General features: G+C 35.9%; 3 protein-coding genes across 6 annotated transcripts; 2 read left to right on the top strand and 1 right to left on the bottom strand.

Annotated features, from left to right (window-relative positions):
- The first annotated feature begins 2249 nt into the window (after window positions 1-2249).
- On the top strand, window positions 2250-6228 carry LOC135648999 (microtubule-destabilizing protein 60-like). Its single transcript, XM_065167081.1, has 8 exons — window positions 2250-2902; window positions 3013-3064; window positions 3180-3257; window positions 3997-4113; window positions 5366-5464; window positions 5632-5691; window positions 5804-5901; window positions 6003-6228. Exons 1-8 carry the CDS (start codon window positions 2373-2375, stop codon window positions 6091-6093), a joined length of 1125 nt encoding a protein of 374 aa, XP_065023153.1. The 5' UTR covers window positions 2250-2372; the 3' UTR covers window positions 6094-6228.
- An 812-nt stretch (window positions 6229-7040) lies between these two features.
- Window positions 7041-9947, bottom strand: LOC103997366 (small ribosomal subunit protein eS19). Its single transcript, XM_009418554.3, has 4 exons — window positions 9772-9947; window positions 8233-8323; window positions 7939-8122; window positions 7041-7322 (listed from the first exon to the last, which is right to left on the bottom strand). The coding sequence occupies exons 1-4, from the start codon at window positions 9859-9861 to the stop codon at window positions 7262-7264; spliced, it is 426 nt and encodes a 141-aa protein (XP_009416829.1). The 5' UTR covers window positions 9862-9947; the 3' UTR covers window positions 7041-7261.
- An 869-nt stretch (window positions 9948-10816) lies between these two features.
- Window positions 10817-20707, top strand: LOC103997367 (protein LEO1 homolog). Of its 4 annotated transcripts, none has more exons than XM_065168228.1 (12): window positions 10818-11096; window positions 12119-12158; window positions 12207-12507; window positions 13168-13279; window positions 13959-14144; window positions 14674-14850; window positions 15703-15834; window positions 15959-16138; window positions 16344-16478; window positions 17432-17560; window positions 17865-18107; window positions 20391-20707. In XM_065168228.1, exons 1-12 carry the CDS (start codon window positions 10968-10970, stop codon window positions 20520-20522), a joined length of 1896 nt encoding a protein of 631 aa, XP_065024300.1. In that variant the 5' UTR covers window positions 10818-10967; the 3' UTR covers window positions 20523-20707. The 4 variants fall into 4 exon arrangements, with proteins under 4 accessions (XP_009416831.2, XP_065024300.1, XP_065024299.1 ...); XM_065168227.1 differs by having other exon boundaries at window positions 12201-12507; XM_065168226.1 differs by having other exon boundaries at window positions 12195-12507.
- Window positions 20708-20748: the final 41 nt, after the last annotated feature.

The following is a 20748-nucleotide window of genomic DNA, read 5'->3' as shown; positions in this document are numbered from 1 at the left end:
TAGTCAAACTTTTTTTATCATCCAAACCTGTGAATAATTGTTTTCTTAAATTTAGATAAATGCTATTACTGACACAATCATCAGTTCAGGTAGCAGGAATCTTCTTTTCTTCTCTATTCTTCTCTTGAACAGTTCAGCAGGTTGGGTTCTACTCAGACTTTCTTGGAAGGTAGGAAACATGTCTGGAATTAGATACACCAAAGCAAATCATTATTAATCTGTCTTTCAACAATTTATATGATATCTGGCCAACACTTTCATGTGCTGGCCTGCTTGTGAAATGCCTCAGGCTGCACTCTTTGCACATTCCATTATCCTGTATCAATCACAGCCTAACATGGCTTTGTACTTTTTAAGTTCTATATTAGATGTGATAATCTTCCTAATGGCTCAAGAAATAGACTTGCCAATGGAATTTATAGTTAGATCAGAGGTGATACAGAATTAAGTCTGACCATCTCTATCAACCATTGTTTTACTAGATTGTGATCCAAGCCTCAGTGGGAGCTCACTAGATCTAATTTCCTTACTTCAAATGCAAGAAAAGAACCACCACATAATTTTCTAGAAGAAAGCTATATTTCTTTCCTACAAGTGCAGCAACTGAATGAGTTGTGTTTTAGTTAAAATTTCAATGTAAAATAATAATTTGATCATCATTTATTACCACGAATAATTGGAGAGGAAAACAATGATAGTAAGAAGATGCATATGAAAAGGATTATCACCTTCTTCTATTTTAAGAACCACACTGAACTGGTCCCTCAAAATATAGCATTATACTGAACTGGGAGGAAGGATCATGGGGTGTCTGGATGCAAAGATTATCTGAGAGAGATTGGTTCTGAATTAAGCTGAAAAATGTCAAGGTTTCTGCAAACAGGATGATAGAACTAAATGACAAATGTGATCAACCAGACAAGCCATGAGAACCTAGGTTTCTGCATGCATGAATCTTCAAATGCCTACCTAGGAGTTGATACAAGAAGCTAAAACGAAGGAGATGCATGAAGGCTGTAAGCACTTTAAATTATAGGTCCCAATCATGCAGGTGCATGTGTTCCTCTTGTCTATGTAATCATGGAGCATGTGTTGCTGAGCAATATCTCACCAGCAGTGCTTGGAGAACACTCAAAAAAGAGTCAACCAAACTGGAATCTTTATGCAAGAGGGACCATCCTCTTTTCCTTGTTTCATGGTGGATGAGATGGTCCTGGGGAGAACCATCTTCTCTCTTCTTTGTTTAGCACTGCAACCAAACAATATATGAGGCATACCAACTAAATCTGCTATGATTAAGGTGAAGTATTCTACTTGTTTCACTGTTCTGCAACATAGTGTTGAAGGGTGTTCCATGTATGAACTTTGTGATAACTTCTAATAGGAATAGAGGATTAAGACAAAAAGAAGGATAATGATTTGGATAGAGGGAAGAACTGAGTTACAAATAAGAATAAAAATCACTCAATGCCCTTCAAAGCCATTGCTGAGAGGATAATAAAAATATTAATCCAACAAAATAGCATGGTTGTTGTGCTATGCTAATCAAAGGGAAAACAATTAAAAATTGCCTGAGTAAATGGTCAAACAAAAATAAAAGCAATGCTACAAGAGTGTGTTTGAGAATACATTTGAAATATTACATTTCAAATATGTATTAGTGTTTGATAATTTTTTTCAAAATAAAATTTAATTTGGATGTTGCATTGCAAACGTTTGGATGCTGATAGTACCTTAGGAGATTACATTAGCATTTCAACTTTTGTGAGATGATAATGTAAGTTTTCAAGTTTCTTAAGTATCCAATGATCTTATTTAAAATTATAAGATTAATTATCAATATGATTTACAAAAAAAAATGATTTATGTTTATTATAAGTTAAAATTTTGTTTATTTATTTTTTAACTTATTATATATTTATTTATATGATTGTATTATTTATTATTATATAATTTTTGAAAAGATTACATGCATATATTCATTCATTTATTCTATTTGTTTACTTATTCATTTAAATAAAAATATATATTCATTTTTAATAAATATTAAAAATATTAGAATGATAAGTGAGATTTTTTTATTTTTCTGAATAAAAATATTTTTTGAAAAAATTATGGTTAATAAATATTAATTAACGGCTAATGATGTGGTTTCCATTAATTTAAGTTATGTTTGGCTACCCGCGCCCACTATGGAAACTAGCCGTTACGTGCCCCTCTCCTCTCTTACGCCCAACGTTCCAGTTCACCTTCTCTCTCTCTCTCTCTCTCTCTCTCAAAACCCCGTTTTCTTTTGCTTCTGCTCCCCTCCGACCATTTCGCCCTCCTCTGGTCATCTCCGTGATCAAATTGTTAAGAGCAAAAGAGCAAGAATGGCGACCTCGGAAATCTTGAAGCTTTCTGAAAACCTTGACCCCAATCTTGTTGTTTCCACTCCTTGCCGACGGCGGATGAGGTCTCCTGCAACCACCCTTGCAAAGTCGAAGAAAGCAGCCCCTAAAACCCCGGTCCGGACGCTCTCGTCATCGCCTGCCCCTGTGAAGGAGAATGCAAAGACACCGGAGGGCAGCAAGCGAATGGTGGTAGAAGACGAGGAGGCTAAAGATTTGGATGGGAGTTCGAAGGCGAGGATGATGAGGCGATTGATGCTGGAGGAGGCCATGAGAGGCCTGCCGGAGCCAGGGGCCGGGCGCGTGATGTATTTGGTGAAGACATTTGAGAGACTTCTTTCCATCTCCAAGGAGACAGTGGGCGAAAGGAGTTTAGAAATGAAGCGAAAGGTGATGAATTGGGCCTTGCCTGGCTTGCAGCATCCGCCCAGAGCGAAGGTAACCGAGCTTTCCTCTTCGCCTGTTACACGTTCGACAGAATTCCTACCTACGGAGGACGACAAGGACGAAAGGTCAGTAATAAGATCAAGAAGTCTCGAATAGATTCGATACAATTACAGCATTTTTTGCTTCACTTTTTGTTGTCTAATGTCGTGTCTGATCATTCATCTTATTCATGCAGATTGAGCTGTGGGAGCGATGAAACAGATGTAGGGCGAAAGAACCAACAAAATGTACGAGGATACTTGATGTTTATCTCTCTCTTGTTGTTTTATACTGACTCTTTCCTCTTTGATATCTCTTGAATGTGAAGTACATGTGTTATACATGTTTCTCTTTCTGTTCCAGAGCACTGGTTCCTCTGGAAGGAGTAGGAGCAAGAAGCTAAAAGTGAAAACCCAGCAGCCTTTCAAGTTAAGGACTGAGGTACCAGCAAATTACATATTTGACTAAATGTTTGCAAGATTAACAGATGACTCAGTTTGTTTGGGTAATCACCTTAAGATATGCAAAGCAGCAAAATGCTCCGATCCTTGAGTTTCAAGGAAAATTGATAGGCAAGTGAATGATGTTTCTTGGTTGATGAACACGACCCTGCAGTTCTTTCAAAGTTCAAGAAATTAAGCTGGATGCAAACAGAGTATTGCAAACCTTTATTGCAACTATACTGATTTGGTAGTCTGGCTGGAACTTCTTTTGGGAGGACTTGGATTTTCTGTGGGGCGAGGGACCTTGAAATTTTGTTTGCAGTCCAGATTTTGTTGGTTTTCTGGAATACATTTGGTCTCAGTTCAACAAGAAGATGTCAAAATGAAAAGCTATAGTCTTGTGGTTTTCTCCATTGAGGATGAATACCATTCATTATATGTGGGCATGTCATTTCCTGGATAGTAGTTACTATATTCAAGGCCACCAATTTTTAGGAATCATGAAGTGAAACATGACCTTTTTCTTTCTCCGTCTGTGTGCATTAGCATTTATCTTGATCAACTTATAGAAAAATTGTTGATCGATGTTATGTAGTTATTAAGCTCAACAACAAAAAATGATTCGAGCAATCGATCCCAAATAATTGGGACTGTTATAGTCATGAATATAAAAATGAAAGTGCATGATTGATGAATTGGATCCTCACTGTTGTGAATGAATTTTATTTTTTATGCAGCAAAGAGGAAGATTCAAAGAAGAGCAGTTCATCAAGATGGTGAAGGAAATGCTTTTGGAGAAGAAAAGATGCACACCAATTGCGCAGAGGCTTCCCTGGACTACAGATGAACATGAGGTACATAATTATTTTTTGCATCTTATCTAGCTTGATATTTAACAAAATTTTGCCATTCTGAAAACCAAATTCTTTCACTGTGCTAAGGCACAGAACTAGCAGAGGGAATAGAAAATGCAATATGATGACAATTTCATTAGATCTGAAGATTATCACAAATGTTCATTGCTTCTTCATCAGTTAGAGTACAGCTTAAAAGAGACTGCATCCAAATCTTTCGATTTTGGCATCACATAGAAAGGGCAAAATCCATGTTTTGAAGTGCTTTAAGTTGAACATAATATAGAAAAGACAACCAATATTTGCTTGTGGAGATATTCTGTCAGTGACAATTGAATAATATTTGTGCATAAAAACCGTAGATATTTCCGACAGGCCACTCAATTGTTTCACTTCTACTTTTGTGTATATTAAAATAATCAACATTTCATTTCAAGCGAAACATATGCTACATTGAGTTTTCATTTTGAACTTTTCTAAAAAAATACTCATTTCTAGAATTTCCTAATAGTGCCCTCATTTTTATCTAATACCTAAAATGCTCTTAATTTGACAATCAATCATCTATTCATTTTTCTTTCTTTTTGCTATGGATCGATCCATAGGATGAACAGGTCTAGTTACAATGTTTTTCGCAGTACAGAAAAACATGGTAACACAGTGCAAAAATACTGTGTTATAATATTTTTAGCAATATTAAGAAAACATTATAACATATTACAAAAATAATGCATTATAATTCTTTTTACCACGTTACAATGTATTTCTATATTGTTTAAAACATTATAACCGGACCAGTTCACCTGATGGATCGGTCCATAGGAAAAGAGAGGAAAAAAAGAGTATGTTGCTGGGTTATTCCAAATATTCAGTAAAAAAAATCACTGTCAGAAAATTCTGAAAATGGGACATCTCCCGAAAAAAACACAAAAGGAGAAACATTTCTCAAAAATTTACCCTTTCTTTTATAGAAATTAATTACTTATATTCTAACATTAGACTATCGAGATCCTGTATCAGTCCAACAGAAAATTATCAGGTAAAAAACTCTGAAAAAAACCAATATTTTTGCTGAATATTCATGTGTTTGTTGTTACAGTAGATAGTAAATTTCCACTAATTGAGACTTTGGTTGCTTTCATTCTGATTGAGAGTTCAATTTTCTTAGTTTTCCTAGTAACATTGTTGTCTTTAATGGATAGATTGCTTTTTTAGATCTAAACCTGACCTTCCAAATTTTAATTTAACTCAGATTCTGATAAAGCCTCACGTAAAGGAACCAACAGAACCAATTGATCTTATTCTTCACAGTGACGCACATGCAGCAGAACGTGCCGAGTTTGATCTTCATGTAAGCTTTCTACATCCTTTACAACACTGGAACTCCATTTTGTTTCATTGAGATTATTCTGATCAAACTTACGATTTTATAGTATTTAAAAGTACAAATTTTGACACAAGAACATCACTACATTTTAACATCCAAGTAGAAGTTATTTGTGGCATCGTTTTTTCCAGGTTGCTGAGAGTATGAGCTTTGTGGAGCAAATGAAAATGGAGAGAGAACGGCAGAAGAAGGTTCATACTCTACATTCACTATAAATGGACGTATAGAGTCTAAGAAAACATGAAAGTACTTGGATTTTTTTATTGTCATTTCTTGCTACATCTATTAACATTGTCTGATTAGGTGGAAGAAGAAGAGGAAAAAAGAAGGCTTGGAAAAGAACTTGTGCTAAAAGCTCAACAACCCATGCCTTGCTTTGATCAACCAACGGTCCCAAGAAAGTAAGCAGCTACCATTATTCTCTTTAAATTCAGCAGCTAAATTCAACTCATTCATTCTGTGATCTCCTGTTTCTAAATTAAACTTTGTTGGCATGAGGAAGATCAACAAAACCCCAGACAGTTCCGAAGGAGCCAAGATTTCCATATGCACCGCCGCCTAAAGGAACCGTAAGAAAGACATCCGATTCTTAAGAGGATTTCCAGCCATTTAGAGTTCCTTCATAACTTTGCTCGGAAGATTACGACTGCATGGATTTCAGAAAATATTTTCCTATGTACAGAATGTGTGTGCTTAGATGATTCACTTTGTATAGATGAGTTGATGTTTCAGTTTTACAAGGCAACATAAAGTTTGGATATCAGAATAAGATGTATGAGTTTCTAATTGCTGTTGGAAGTCAACATCTGAGGTTCTTCTAGACGCTGGGGTTCTTTATGAAATTGCAGGTGTGTAGTGTGTATTCGAGGAGGAATTATGTTACGAGTTTCTTGGCATATTGCATTGTTGTGTGTTGTAGGAAAGATGCAAGAAAACTCTCCTAGAATGATTTTTTTTTCTTTCTTTATTTATTTCTTTGATGTGTGCCATGCAAATTTTGCACGACTTGTCCTCTTTTATTTATTTCTTTTGTATTTGGACAATAACTTCTTTTTAAAAAAAAAGTCTCACTCTTGAGGCTATAAATACTTGTGGTGTCAATTTAGCTTTATAATTGTCTATATCTCATTCTAGAGGCTATAAGTATCTCTGTCAGAACGAACCATGACCTGCTTGATGGAAAGATGATTTTATGAACATTTAACCTATAACCATAACTAGACTTGAGACTTGAGCACAACTTTTAGCAGAGAGATGTTTTGAGTCTTCACGGTTTGAGCTAATTGGACAGCAATTTCAACACTAACGTCCTCTCTCAAAGAAAAAAAAATTATATAAAATGATAGAATAAATACCTCCTCAGTAATGAAAAAATGATAGAATAAATACCTCCCTCTCTCAAAGAAAAAAATTTATATAAAATGATAGAATAAATACCTCCCTCTCTCAAAGAAAAAATTTCATATGGGCACCAAATAACTACCTTCAAATCCACAATGTAACAGAATCCCACAACTAATTGGACAAAAAAGAACGCAGATGCAGTATAACGTCTCAAAGCAACATTGAAATGAAACAAAGTCTCTTTAAAGTAAATCCTACATTTATCTCAAACAGGAAAATCATCTAATACAAGAAATAAATCATGTCAAAATCACCAAACACGTCAACTTGTAATTAATACAACTTTGATGCTAAAGCTCTGAGCAATATCGTTTATAACAGACGAGATTTAAACCAAAGCATGATCAAAGTCAGCATCTAGACACGACCAGCAACTTGATCGAGATCCCGCTGCCCCTGAGACGTAATCTTCCTCCCACTAAAACCATTACAAGCAAACAAAACATTACTGAAATATGCCATCTAGTATAACTGAACAAAGAAAATCATGGTGGTGCAAAAAAATAATGTTATCATGCTCTAATTTATCAGGCTTCTCACATATGGAGGTATTACATCCCATCTACATAGTCTTTAGGTGCAACTGAAATGTTCTAAATTTTGCAACAAGTAGTCAGAGGCATTCATCTAATATATCATCATAGAAAATAGTACAGGACATTAAAATGAATAAAGATATTAGCATGCTCTAGTCTGAATATAACATAAACATTATTTCAGGTGCCCTGAAATGTCTATAAATTACCCTTGTAAAAGATAGTATGGAATGCAGACATCGTAAAAGATGCAGCAACTATCAACTGTTGCTCGTGTAGCCAAGAGATATATTATTTATCGAGATGTAAAACAAGTAATCTCAAAAGGCATTTCAAGTTTGTTTGAACTAGCAATGCCACAATGTGAATTATCATACCATAGAAATAACAGGAGCTTTCAGTGTTCATTTAGAGAACAAAAAAAAAGTGGGTAAAGTAATCAGGAACACCATCCAGAAAGCGAGAACAAAATGACATTATGATGCATGGAATCCTTACCCTTTAGGTTCAATTTCAATGATATTCATCCTCTCCAACTGCTGCAAAATGTGGCGAGCAATTGCCCCACTGCTCTTGCAGAAATGTGGTGGGCGACTTCCATTCCTCTTACGACCTCCATATATCTTCTGAAAGCCACCTACACCAATGCCCTGCCTCAAGTATATCTTTCTTGCCATTGAAGCTGCAGCAGTTAAATGGAAGACATTAGCATCAAATGGGAACTGATGTGACCAATAATCTCTCCCAGCAACATCAGTGCTATTATGGAGGTTATCATCAGTGTGACATTACCAGCCCTGATGTAGTACCAATCAGGATCATAAGGAGCAAGTTCCTTGAACCTTCCAGTCTTCACAATGTCCGTCCACTCAGGAAGCTCCATCTATCGATAAAATTGGTGAGAAAAATAGAATCAGAATAATTATCGAGAAGGGTTTATCCAAAGTGCAAAAACAATTGTGCTTCTTTCAGGTGACGATAGAATCATATAGAGTATGACTGATATCTCCAGCAAATCACATTGTTGCTTTTTCTGCGTTTCTTGAGTTCTCAATCCTCAGATAATAGCCAACCACAGAAAATTTACTTTAAGAAAACAACTACTGGAGCATGACAGAGAATTAGCTTCAAAACCAACTATATGAGTGGCGCACGTTAGATAAGGGGTGGTTCAGAGACATGGAAGAAAAGGACCAAATATACCTACTGCAACAGAAGATTAACAACCATAGGAATATCTGGCATCTGCGCCAAATGACAGGAAGTGGAAGAATGAAATACAGAAAATCAACAGTCACCAGTAATGCTTTGACGGAGGATTAAGCTTCTTTACTTAATTACCTAAGCAACCTCAAGTACTTGAAAGCACTTGGTTGGGGTCAGCTATACCACAAAGCATTGTACAAGAAAGAGTACATACAAGCAGAAATATTAGCATAAATCACACAGCAAGCTATGTGAATGCACTAAGATAAACAAATTTGTGATTTTTGCACTCCAGTCAAGCTTTTATATAAATAGATTCCCTTGACCAAGTTTTACTCTGCCTTGCCTTCTTATTAGTAAATAAGATAACAGAAAACAAAAAATGAAGGAAATAGACTACCTTAAAAAAAACATTCACCATTTATTATAGAACCTGGACATAACCTTTATGCCATCATCACTTCTGACACAATTTCCCCTAATATTAGACATTTTTTGTATCTAATTAAAATAACAATTTAAATTTTCTTTGCAGATTCTATGGATCTCATATATAATTCACAATAGAATTTTCAAAGTCTCACTTCATTATAGGGTAGTAAATAGCACATCTGTCAAATACAGGTAGACCAAATTATACTACACAATAAAAAAAAACCTACTAAAAGAGCACTAATACCAAGCTCATTCTACAAAAAGCCTGATTACTCATTCAATTCGAATGCTGCAGCCTAAAAAATCAAAACCATCCCTCATTCACAATGATCTATGCTTAAGGCATTTCCAGTCCATTTGCAAACCCCAATCATAATACATTAAATAATTTTTTTTTTTTGAATCAGCACTCGCAATTCGTAAGTGCTGAGTTCAGAAAAACAAGGAGACAACAGCTCAGGATCAAACCGTTCCATGTCAAGAAACAGAAAGTCCTCTACCCATTGTTCGACGTCTACATAAGACGCACTTCCAAAGCAATCAGATCTACCAGATAGAAAGTAAAAGTGGATCTACGGTACCAAAACCTGAGATATAAATCCTAAAAGGATCACGACAAACGATAAAATAACACGATTACGTAGAAAGAGTGAGAACACAAACGATAGAGGAGGAGAAGATGGATCGGACCTTGCCGGATCTCTTGAGGTGGGCGGAGTAGGCCTTGACGAACTCGTGGGGCGAGACGTCTTTCACGGTCTTGGCCACGGCGTTCTCCATGTTTGTGGTTGCCGTCTCCTCCGTCGCTGCTTTGAGCGCCCAAGACCGAGACGGCGATCCGCGCAAACTAGGGTTTTCGTAATGGCCAATGCGCCCGATTTTATAGCAGCCGACATGGATGTGCAATTACTTTACTACCCTCACTTATCCGAACACTCTTGGGTTGGGCCTCCTGTTAGGCCGTAAGGGTCCAACAGGTCACCCACTCTTGTTAAACAACAATACTACGCCCACTATTCTTCGACTTGCCCGTTATGCACCTGCTAGATGATTGGGAAATCAGATGAGTTCGTGTGGGTCCTACTTAGAAACTTGACCAAACCAAGTACCAATGGGTAAACGAAAAAGTCCAATTAAAATTACTAAGCTTGCTATTGGACAATAGGGGTATGAAGGCCTGGTAAGTTAGCATAATAATGCTTTAGATATTTAGGACTATTTAGTGATATGATATGAATTGATCTTATTTTTCCCTTGTTATTCCTCAATAAATAAACTAAAAGTAACTAGTAGATCCCGTGAAGAGTACCGTCAAAATTCATTTTAAAGTGTATAATTTAGAAGAAATTATGTAATTAATTTTTATGAAAAAATAGAATTAATTGACCGTGAGAATTTGTGTGGTCTGATAATTGGTGGTAAGCTTGACATTTTATTAGGGGTATAAAATGATAATGTAAATAATATATCATCATATAATATATTTCTCGAAAAGTATTGGATGATTTTTGTTATATCATAAAACCAACGTACCCTGTTTTCTCTCACCATCACATACGGTGTTTTTCCACCCAATAACCAAACGGGTAGACAAAGAGTAGAAGTTATATGCGTAAAACATATTTTTCATCACGTACTTCTTCATCTGACGGCTGAGAATGATTTGATTTCATCACGTAATTAAAAAGCGTAAAATTTTTACGTGACGGAGCGGAGTATAAGGTAGGCCTGAGCAATCACAGACAGAGACGGCAAAAGGTTGCGGCGCGGATCCGGAGAACACCCAGTGAGACTGAGGAGGAGCGGGAGATTGATCGGTCTAGGGAGATCGAGAGAGAAAGTGAGAGAGGGAAGGAAGGAGTGGTGAATAGAAGGAGATAAGAGAGATGGTGGACGAGACGAGGAACCAGATGATGCAGAACCTCTTCGGCGAGCAGTCGGAGGACGAAGAGGAAGAAGAGGAGGAGGTCGATTCCGAGCAGCACGACGCCACCAACCACTCCGATTACCAATCGGTATCCCTCTTTATCTTTCAACGAACAAAAAAAGAGGGTTGGAAATTTCCCTTTGATTTAGGTTATATTCTTCGTCTCCCTTATTTTTGCCCTAATTTCTGATGTTTCGGAGTCCATGACTGGTATCTTATCCGAATTTAAAGTGTGAGAAGGGTACCTGATTGCAATGAAGCATTTTCTTCAGCTTCTTGTCGTGGTTAAGGAATTAGGGTTATAGAATCGAAGTGTTATTTGTTTTTGTCGTTTTCAATTGTTTACGGAAAAGGTTAAATTTTGGAATTTGTTTTGTTAACGCATGTTCTGATTGTAGAAATAACGTAATTTAAGATAGAAGCAAGTCCGCGTCTTCTTTATTCGTTTTGGCGATAAATAGATGAACTCTGTAGGGGTTGTAGGACCGTGGACCTGTTCCTTTTGTGTATTTTTGTTTCGAAGGAAGTTGTTCTGTGAAAAAACGTAAGGATAAATGGGTACGGGTCTTTGTAAGATGGACCGTTCCTTTATGGTTAAACTGTGACTTCTAATTTTCTTATGATATCAAGAAATCGAATTAGAAGAATGACATCTAATGTTTCATAATAATAATAAAAAAGACTTTCACAAGGCTTTTTGCGTGCAGCGTAGTTAATGATGTTTTTGTGTATGTTTCTCAGAATCATTGAACTTTAGCATCTGCTGTATTGTTCTTTATTTTGGTTGTTGTTTGAACGGTCCAGAATCTTTGAATTTGAGGATCAATTATGTTCTTTGTTTCTGTTGTTGTTTGAATTGGTCGAATATTATTTTCTGGATTGTTTGATCCAATGGCATATGGTATAATCTAATGTACTTGAATGTGCTATATAATGTTGCAATGCTAAAGTTTGAAACAGTGAATATTTTACACTAAAGTGATCCTATCTGGCATTGAATATTAGATATGTCTTCTGAGCCGTTGTTTTGCTCGCTGTTATTGTTACTTTTGGAACCTTGCTTGGTTAATCAGTGTTTTTCTCATCAACGTCCCTTTTTGTGTGTTTCAGGATGAAGGGGAAGGTGAGGCTGAAAATGATGAAGGTGAAGGTGAGGGTGAGGGTGAGGGTGAGGGTGAGGGTGAAGGTGAAGGTGAAGGTGAAATTGAGGGTCAAGGAGAGGTTGAAGTGGAAAGTGAAGCTGAAGCATATGATGTTGATCTTGAGCAAGGGGAGAGTGATGGGGAAAGGGTTCAGAGTTCTGCCGAAAGAGAAGTCAGTGACCAGAAGATGGAAAGTGAACCCAAAGATGCTGAGAGTGAGGAGGAGGGTTATGGGCAACGGGTAGTTACTAGCCGGAGAAGAGAAGTGGTGGCTAGTGAGTCTGAAGAATCTGAAGGTAATCGTTATGCTGATCATGAAGATGAAGACATTGACTCCGATCAACCTCGGAAGCCAAGGTGAAATTTCAATGAGTTGTGTTTCCACTCACATGTTCCATGATTAGATCCAAGTCATTAGTCAAATAGTATGGTATTTGTTATAGTAAAGTAAGTCATTCGTCAAATGGTGAGATACTTGTTATAGACTTATTGTAATTCCAAGTTAGTAGTCAACTTGTGAGATACTTGTTATAGTTATCCATTGCTTAAATTCTTGTTGAACAAAAAACTTCTACTATAATGGTAAAATGTATGCTTATTTTGAGTTATTGTGTTCTGACTTTGTTAAGTGCACTACTCAGCAAATAAGATTTAGCACTATCTCGAGGATGACTTTGACGTTTTCTATAAGTCCGTTTTGAATGTTTTCAAACAGTTCATTTTGATGGGTTCTCTGGCCAAGCATCTATAATGGATTCTTTGTGACTGATGTTATAGGAATAGTGCTTTTTGTAGTTCAGGCATCTTCTTCCAGCTGTTAAAGTTCAATTCCCAAGTAACAATGACATAATCGTGTTCAGGTTTGCAATAGAAGGGGAAACCTTATATGCTCATGCATTATCCACTTAATTCCACTTTACTTTTGTTCTATAGTATTGGTTAGCTTGTTTTCTTTACATAACTCTGTTTGGGACGCTTCAATTTCATGTGCTGGTAATTTCTCCACATTTATGACAGGCTGACGAGTGAGCAAAAAGACAATGAAGTTGTTCGTGATGTATTTGGAGATTCTGATGAGGATGAACCAGCTGAATATGGTGGTCAAGATGAAATTGAGGATGATTTACATGTGAGACTGTTACACAATCACTATTTGCTTTCTTCCTACAAAGGGAAATGTTTGTTAGGGTTCTTCAAATTTAATTAATTGAAATAGGTTATCTAAGACATTTCTCTGGTCTATGTTGTTAGGTAATGTATGTTTTCATGTCCAAACAGGGACTAAATTGCTTGGCATAGAAGATACTGTTATTGGTTAGTTCATCCAGCCAATGGAATATGGAGATAGAATTCTGACTTACATACTTGAACTGGAAAGGGTAGTGGTGGACACCTTTAATAGACACCCAAATTACACAAACCATGTGGTTGACCTGAGATTAGATTGTAACAGAAAAATGCCTTTGTTAAAAGGTTTTGTGCTCTTGTTATCTGTGAACTTTAAGAAGATGGGGTTTTTTTATTGTGTGATAGATTTACAGTATGAACCAGATGTAGCATTTGCTGAACTAAGAGTAAAAAAATGTAAGATTGTCAGGAAAAATTATCTATACGATTTACATTCTTAGCAAATATCTGAGGACTATTATGTAAAAGTCGATTTGTGTACAACATTGCAGTATACAAATTGTTTCTTACTTGAATTATTTATCCTATATAAAATTGTAAATGTGGTTGCTCTTTCTATACTGGTTTTGTTTGTTACAATCACAGAAAATATATGTGTATATGTTTTTCTTCTGTGCCAGAGATCTCCTGCGGAGGAGGAAACAAACTACGAGAGAGATTTAAGACCAGAAGATATAGTGCCCGATGAAGATATGCAGTATGCATCAGAGGATGAGAATTTTGAAGAAAAACCTAAAGATAAACCAGTTGGCCCTCCACTGGATTTGGAGGTTCCATTACGAGCTCCACCAGGTCGACCTGATAGAGTGAGCAATTTTGCTTGCTAATTTTTTTAATTTATATTACGGCAGCTACTTCCTCTACATACCTCTTCTCTTAAGTTTGTACACGATATTGTATGCAATGACTTATGGAAATGGTTGTGGTTTATCCTTTTGTACTTACTCAAGCCTTTTATCTTCTTTTCCTGTGTCTGGTCTGATGAGTTTCTGGTCAAAGATCACCCTGTAGGGCTACTCATAACCATTTCTTTTTTTATTTCTCACGAATTATCATTTGTTGACGTATTGTGTTTACAAACCTGCATTGCCAACTTCATAACTATTTAGAATTGGAAAACTAGAGTCGGTAACTTTGCTTCCCTTGTAGACTTGTTGTCTAAACAGAAGTAAATAATATTTCTTTCTTGAGAATAGAGTCACATGGATTTATTGAATGAAAATGACATTTGTTGTTCTGCCAATGTATGGATGATCTGTTATATGGTTCTATAACTTCTGTGATTTTTATAGCATAACAGCATGTCTTTTCTAAGAGAAGGCTTTTTCTTTTCAGATGAACGTCATTAAAGTGTCTAACATTATGAATATTGATCCAAAGCCCTTTGATCCTAAGACATTCGTGGAAGAAGATGTTTTTGTGACTGATGAATCTGGTGTGAAGAAGCGGATTCGTCTAGAGGACAATATTGTCCGCTGGAGAGCAGTCAAGAATCGTGATGGCACAGTCTCTGTAAGTAATGATTTCATCTGAATTATATTGACTTCTGTATTTCCTTAATTTGTTAATATTTCAAGGTTCCAGTTGTAGTTTATTTGTAAAAAGATATAATCTTGTATACATCAGTAATTTGATTGCTGCCTTTGTGGCATTGAACGTTTGCCATCTATGGTCATCTACTTGTCAAGTGATCTGTTGAAACAATGGTATTTATAGCTTTCTTTGTGGCCTTGGCCTTTTGCTATTTGTTTCTACTGGCTAGCTACATGCAGCTTTTTTTCCCCTCATTCTCCTTGGTGTTTAGAATAATTGTATTAACGTACTGGTTTAAAAAATATATGAAAATTTATAGATTGATATTTAACTTGTAATTTAAGTTTTGGATCGTAGTAGTCACCTTCTTACATGTTAAGATATCGAGTGATTCATTATTAAGGTTTTGAATTAAGAATTATGAGGATCTCTGCTGAACTGAATGTAGTTATTAGTAGTGAATACTAAGGATATACATGAAAAGTTGGAATTGGGACTATGTTTTTCTTTTGCCCTTTTTTGTTCTTTGTTTTGTTCCTTGGCATCACTGAAGATTTTCCCAGTTTTCTTCGATCAACTACAATTTTTTTTTATATCATATATTTTGGTGTTAGATGTCTTTCTTGTGTGTTTTTATGATCCTTCTTTTATTTTTTGAATTTTGAATTCATTGGTATGCTTTGAAGATCTGAGGGCCTCAAAAGTAGTATGGATCTTTTTTATTCAGTGGATTAGCAACCAAGTAGAGAAGTTTTGACACTAACAGAACTTGTTATCTATTCTGGCTTATTTTAGTTCATATATCTAACAATTTTATGCTTTCCTTTTCAGTATGAAAGCAATGCACGGTTTGTGAGATGGAAAGATGGAAGCCTACAGTTATTAATTGGTAATGAAGTTCTTGATATATCAGTGCATGATGCACGTCAGGATCAAAGCCACCTATTTCTTCGTCATGGAAAGGTGCAGAATTTGCAGATTTATTTCTAATCCTTAATCTTGTCATATCTGCAGTTTTATTTCTTTGTTCCCATGATTTTTAATCTTAGCTACAATTCTTAGCCTAAGTTACATATGGGTGATGCAGGGAATTTTGCAATCTCAAGGGAGGCTTTTACGAAAGATGAAGTTTATGCCATCTTCATTATTGTCAAAGTCCCATCGTTTATTAACTGCTCTTGTTGATTCACGTCATAAGAAAGTTTATAAGGTGAAGAACTGTATTACAGAAATTGATCCAGAGAAAGAGAAGGAAGCAAAAGAAAGGGTAAAAACACAGCATCTGCTCATTTTTTTAATATAATCAAACATTTTTTTTTAATATAATCAAACATCATGGCACTATGGTAACCCAAGGATGACTTGATTAATTACATTAGTAACTAATGCACAATTTTCTGTTGGACATATCTTATTGCTTTGAGCCTCCTGCTAGACTGGTTATTTGCTTATACTTAGTTGAATAATTGCAGGTTGAAGGTCAAACTATTAGAGCCAATGAACTTCTTCACAGAAAAAGGGAAAAAGTGAATCGCAAATATGCGCAACCTGTCCATAGAGGGCGAAGACAACTTTCTCCAGGGTTTTTGGAGGATGCACTTGATGAGGTCTGTGTTTATTACAAAAATTGACTGACTGCATATTAACATGGGTAAAGCTGCCTAAAAATTTCCAAAGATACTGGCTTATTTTGTTTCGTTTGCTTTAAGATATCATAGAATGCTAGCTTGTTATAAGTTATATCTTAATAATTCTGTCCTCCTCGATTTTGAGAGCTGGAACCTCCAAAGGATTTGAAGCCAAGACATTTCTTCCTGAGGAATATAAAATAAAATGCATGTCATCTCTTGATTGTTTACTTGGCAAATGTGCTGGGCAATTTTTCTTATCTTGCTTTGCTTTGCTCCCTACTTAATTATTTTGTCGTTTGTGGCATATTGTTTACGAGTCTTTGGTAGTTACTGCTTATGTGTGTTCTTCCCCTTTAAGGACGTTTGTGGCCTTCCTAGTCCTTGCTTGGTGGAGCATAGATGGACATATGGATTTATCATTGTTTTATTGTTTATGAATCTTTAGTGGTTACTGCTTATGTGTGATTTCCCCCTGTAAAGGCATTTGTGGCCTTCTAGTCTTTGGTGGAGCATAGATGGCCATATGGATTTATCATTGTTTTGCTCATTGGATTTGGTAACTTACAAACATTTGGTTTTCCATCAGAGAAAATGTTTACAAGAGCTCTTTTACACAACTTTTAATTTTTGAAAGTAGGAATTTATACTTCTATTCTCTTTAAAAACAACTTTTGACTCTTTTGGGCCTCATGATCAATCAATGATCATGACAACATTGATGACTGTTCCATCTTCAAATCTTCCAACTAGTTAATGGCCACCAAATTTTTAAATATGGGAAACAGTAGTGATAACTATTTGGTCCTTAGTTGGCATTCAACTCTTTACATGTTTTATACAATTTGATGAACTGAGTTATGGTTACATGTCTTGTCATTTACTGCAGGAAATAATTGTTCCATACTTAAGTTTGCATTTCTTGATTGCAGGAAGATGAGGCAGATGACTATTACAGTTCTCATCGGGCTTCAGCTCGAAATCGTTTTGAGGAAGATTTGGAAGCAGAAGCAAGGGCTGAGAGACGCATAATCAATGCAAAGAAGGTTGCTCCAATTAAGGTTATAATTACCATACTGATACTAGGTTTAATAATTTGTCAGACTGATGCAGTTTTAAGATAACAAGGGGTATATGGAGTTGTACTGCCCAGTGTCACCAAAAGAATTTTATAAAAAGGTCAACATACCAGACAATACTAAGTTGTATGCTTTCTCACTGGTACTTGGCCAGACTGGTGATCAGTATGTACTGTTCCCATGGTATCTTGAAAAAACCAGGAGTCCAGTAACACTTTTATAGATAAATTATTTATCAGTCTTTTCTCTTTGACCTGATATTTCCAATTATTGTATGGTTCAACAGTCAAATTCACATAGGAATGTCCAACACAAGCCATCTGTGTCTGCTGCTCGCCCACTGAGGCGTCCACTTGAGGAATACTCTGAGAGCGACAGGGAGGAATCTGAGTATGAAAGTGATGGTGAGGAGGTTGATCGTTCCCCACCACATGCAAGGGAAGATGAGCCAGACCATGAAGATGAATATGAAGAAGATGCTGATGAAGCTGCTGATGCAATATCTCCATCGGAGGAAGATGAAGATGAGGTATAGTTGTTAACTTCACCTGCAGCCTCGTTTCTTTCGTATATATAATAATGAGTTCTTACAGTGGCTGGATGTGGTTTCATGCTGATGGTTTTAGCTTGATTAACTCGATGTCTTTATTTCTCAATTTTGCCACTAGATGTATCAACTTTGTTTGGTTAGTATTATGAGTTTTAGAATATGGTTAAACTAGTTGAAGATAAGAATCACACTTGCCATGTATATGCAATAACATTGGAAAGAGATGGCTTTTAGAAGACGATTGGTGTGAAATGGGATAAAATGTCCTTGAAATAGTTAATGACTGAAGAAGTCCTGAATAGATGTGGTCACAGTTAACAAATAAAAGCTGTTTGTGAAATCACATAAGTTTACTTGAAAGACTTTCCGAAGAAGTTTGGCATAAATTGGGTTAAAGTGTCACTAAAATACTTTCTGAAGAAATCTTGATTATATGTTATAGTTAAGAAATAATCTCAGTATGAAATCACATAAGTTGACTTGAAAGATGTGGAGTTTATGTTGGCCAGGATGTTCAAGGTTTTGGTTGTATGCTAAGATTAACAAGCAAAACCATGAGTCGCTACTTTTTGGTTGTATGCTAAGTGTGCTTCTTAAAAAAAAGGGCAGATCAGGACTACAAGTATGTTAACTAAAAATTCTAATATTGAAAATGTGTAGTTAAAAAAATATCTCGGGTGGAACTTAGAAGTTCAATTTATAAGAAAATGTGTTCACATTAATGAAGCTTTTCAATCTTAACAGAGGAAACAAATTAAGCTGGCTCAGGTTACATGAGTTTCTTAGTTCAAAATCGGTTTATTTTGATGAATATATATGGTCCTTATTGATGTGGACCAAGGCTGAATCAGTAGAAATTGGTTAGCATCAGCTAGAATAGATTGAATTCAATTTGAAGTCGTTGAATTTGTCCAATTTTGACCAATTTGATAGTTTTGAAAGAGGAAAAAGTAGCAAAAGGATGGTAGGAGAAGAAGAGGAAAGCCCACATGGAAGAAAGAAAGAGTGATTTGTGACTATTATGTTTGCTGTTTGTAGCAACCATTGCTTTTGACATCTATTAGCATTCTTGTAATATCCATGGTCCATTGTAGCACAAGAAAGTAAAGGATTTAAGGAAAAGAAAGGAGAGAATTTAAAGGTGGCTTGAACCGTGAAAGGACAAAGGGAATGCATCAAAGAGAAGGGGCATGTCATGGTAATTGTGATTAATCCCATTTCCATGGCCGCTTCTCCCTTCAAGTCAAGTTCTCTCTGTTTGTCTTTGTGCTATCTACACTTCACCTGCAATGCGATTTAAAAGCATGGGGTGCACATTAGTGACATTGCTATTCCTCAAAGCTACAAAGTTTTTTGGTCTTTTCTGTGATGTATGCATAATTAATCATTTTTTGTATCTATACATGAGATGAATAGATATTTATTGTTTAATAAACATGTCAGTTATATTTAAATAAATTATCCTCTTATTTCATCATAATTTTAAAGATAATTTTATACCTTCTATATTCTGATTTCACAGATTAATATTCGAGAAGTTAGATATCTTATGAAAAATGAAGGTTAAATAATGTTTGGTTATATACTTTTTAATCATCAAACGGTATTTTTCATTGCTAATGTTTGTTATTTTTAGGGTCTTTTTGTAGTTTTTATTTCTAAAATATGTTCTCGATTGAAATAATCCTGCCTATCCAATCCGACTGATCCTGTCGACCTAGATTGTATCACCCCTATCCTGTCCCAATCTATATTTTGCTGACTATGTTTGTACTACAATTGCCAGTTGCTTACAGTTGCACCAAATAGTAGTTGGATGAGTTTTTGCATGAGAACTGCTGAATTAGATTTCCATCCATCAAGTGATATGGTATGTTGAATATATTTTTTAAACATTCAGTTAGTCGTAAGAACTTCGTGCAGGAGTCAGTTTTCCTTTTACAGTTTAGGATTGCCAAAATTTTTACAGTTTAATTTTACTTAGTAGCATCATGATTTAGTTTAATGAACTTGAATTCGACATGTTAGAAAGATGGCTGGACCATACCCCTGTAGTGTGAAAATGTACATCATCCGGACTGAGCTGTATTTTAAGTGGCTATATGTGACTTGGCTATTTATAAGTCTAAATGAACTTGTTCGAAAATGGACTTATTTGGATTTTAGCCGAGTGACATTTTTTTTGGGAATATAATGATTCAAGCGACTTATTTGTCCTTTCCTATATTTTTGAAACGTTTTTGCTCTCTTTACCTACTCCAGGAGCCAAGGGGGAAAACGGGAAGCAGTACTCTGAAACGCAAGGAGTTCGACTCAGATGGGGAATCTCCTCCGAGGAAGATGACATCGGTCAATCGACGAAAGGCGATTGTGTTTGATAGTGATGAGGACTGAGTTCTGTGTATTCCCTATTGAATCTCCACGAAAGGACTTGCTAGCTTACATTACATGCACGAGTACACTCTGTTGACATCAATATTTTTCCAAGAACAAGACATGCTAGCATAAATCCAACGCATTTGAAATGTTTCACAAGCATGCATTTTTTTAGTTGCAAAGAAGGAAGACATCTTGAACAAGGGAGAGAAGAGTCTGCCTATTTGTGCTACTATCTAATTTA

This window comes from Musa acuminata, chromosome BXJ3-9, assembly GCF_036884655.1.
Source record: "Musa acuminata AAA Group cultivar baxijiao chromosome BXJ3-9, Cavendish_Baxijiao_AAA, whole genome shotgun sequence".
Classification (NCBI taxonomy): domain Eukaryota; kingdom Viridiplantae; phylum Streptophyta; class Magnoliopsida; order Zingiberales; family Musaceae; genus Musa; species Musa acuminata.
Note: the sequence above shows the minus strand (reverse complement) of the source record. Positions and strands in the feature narration are given on the sequence as shown.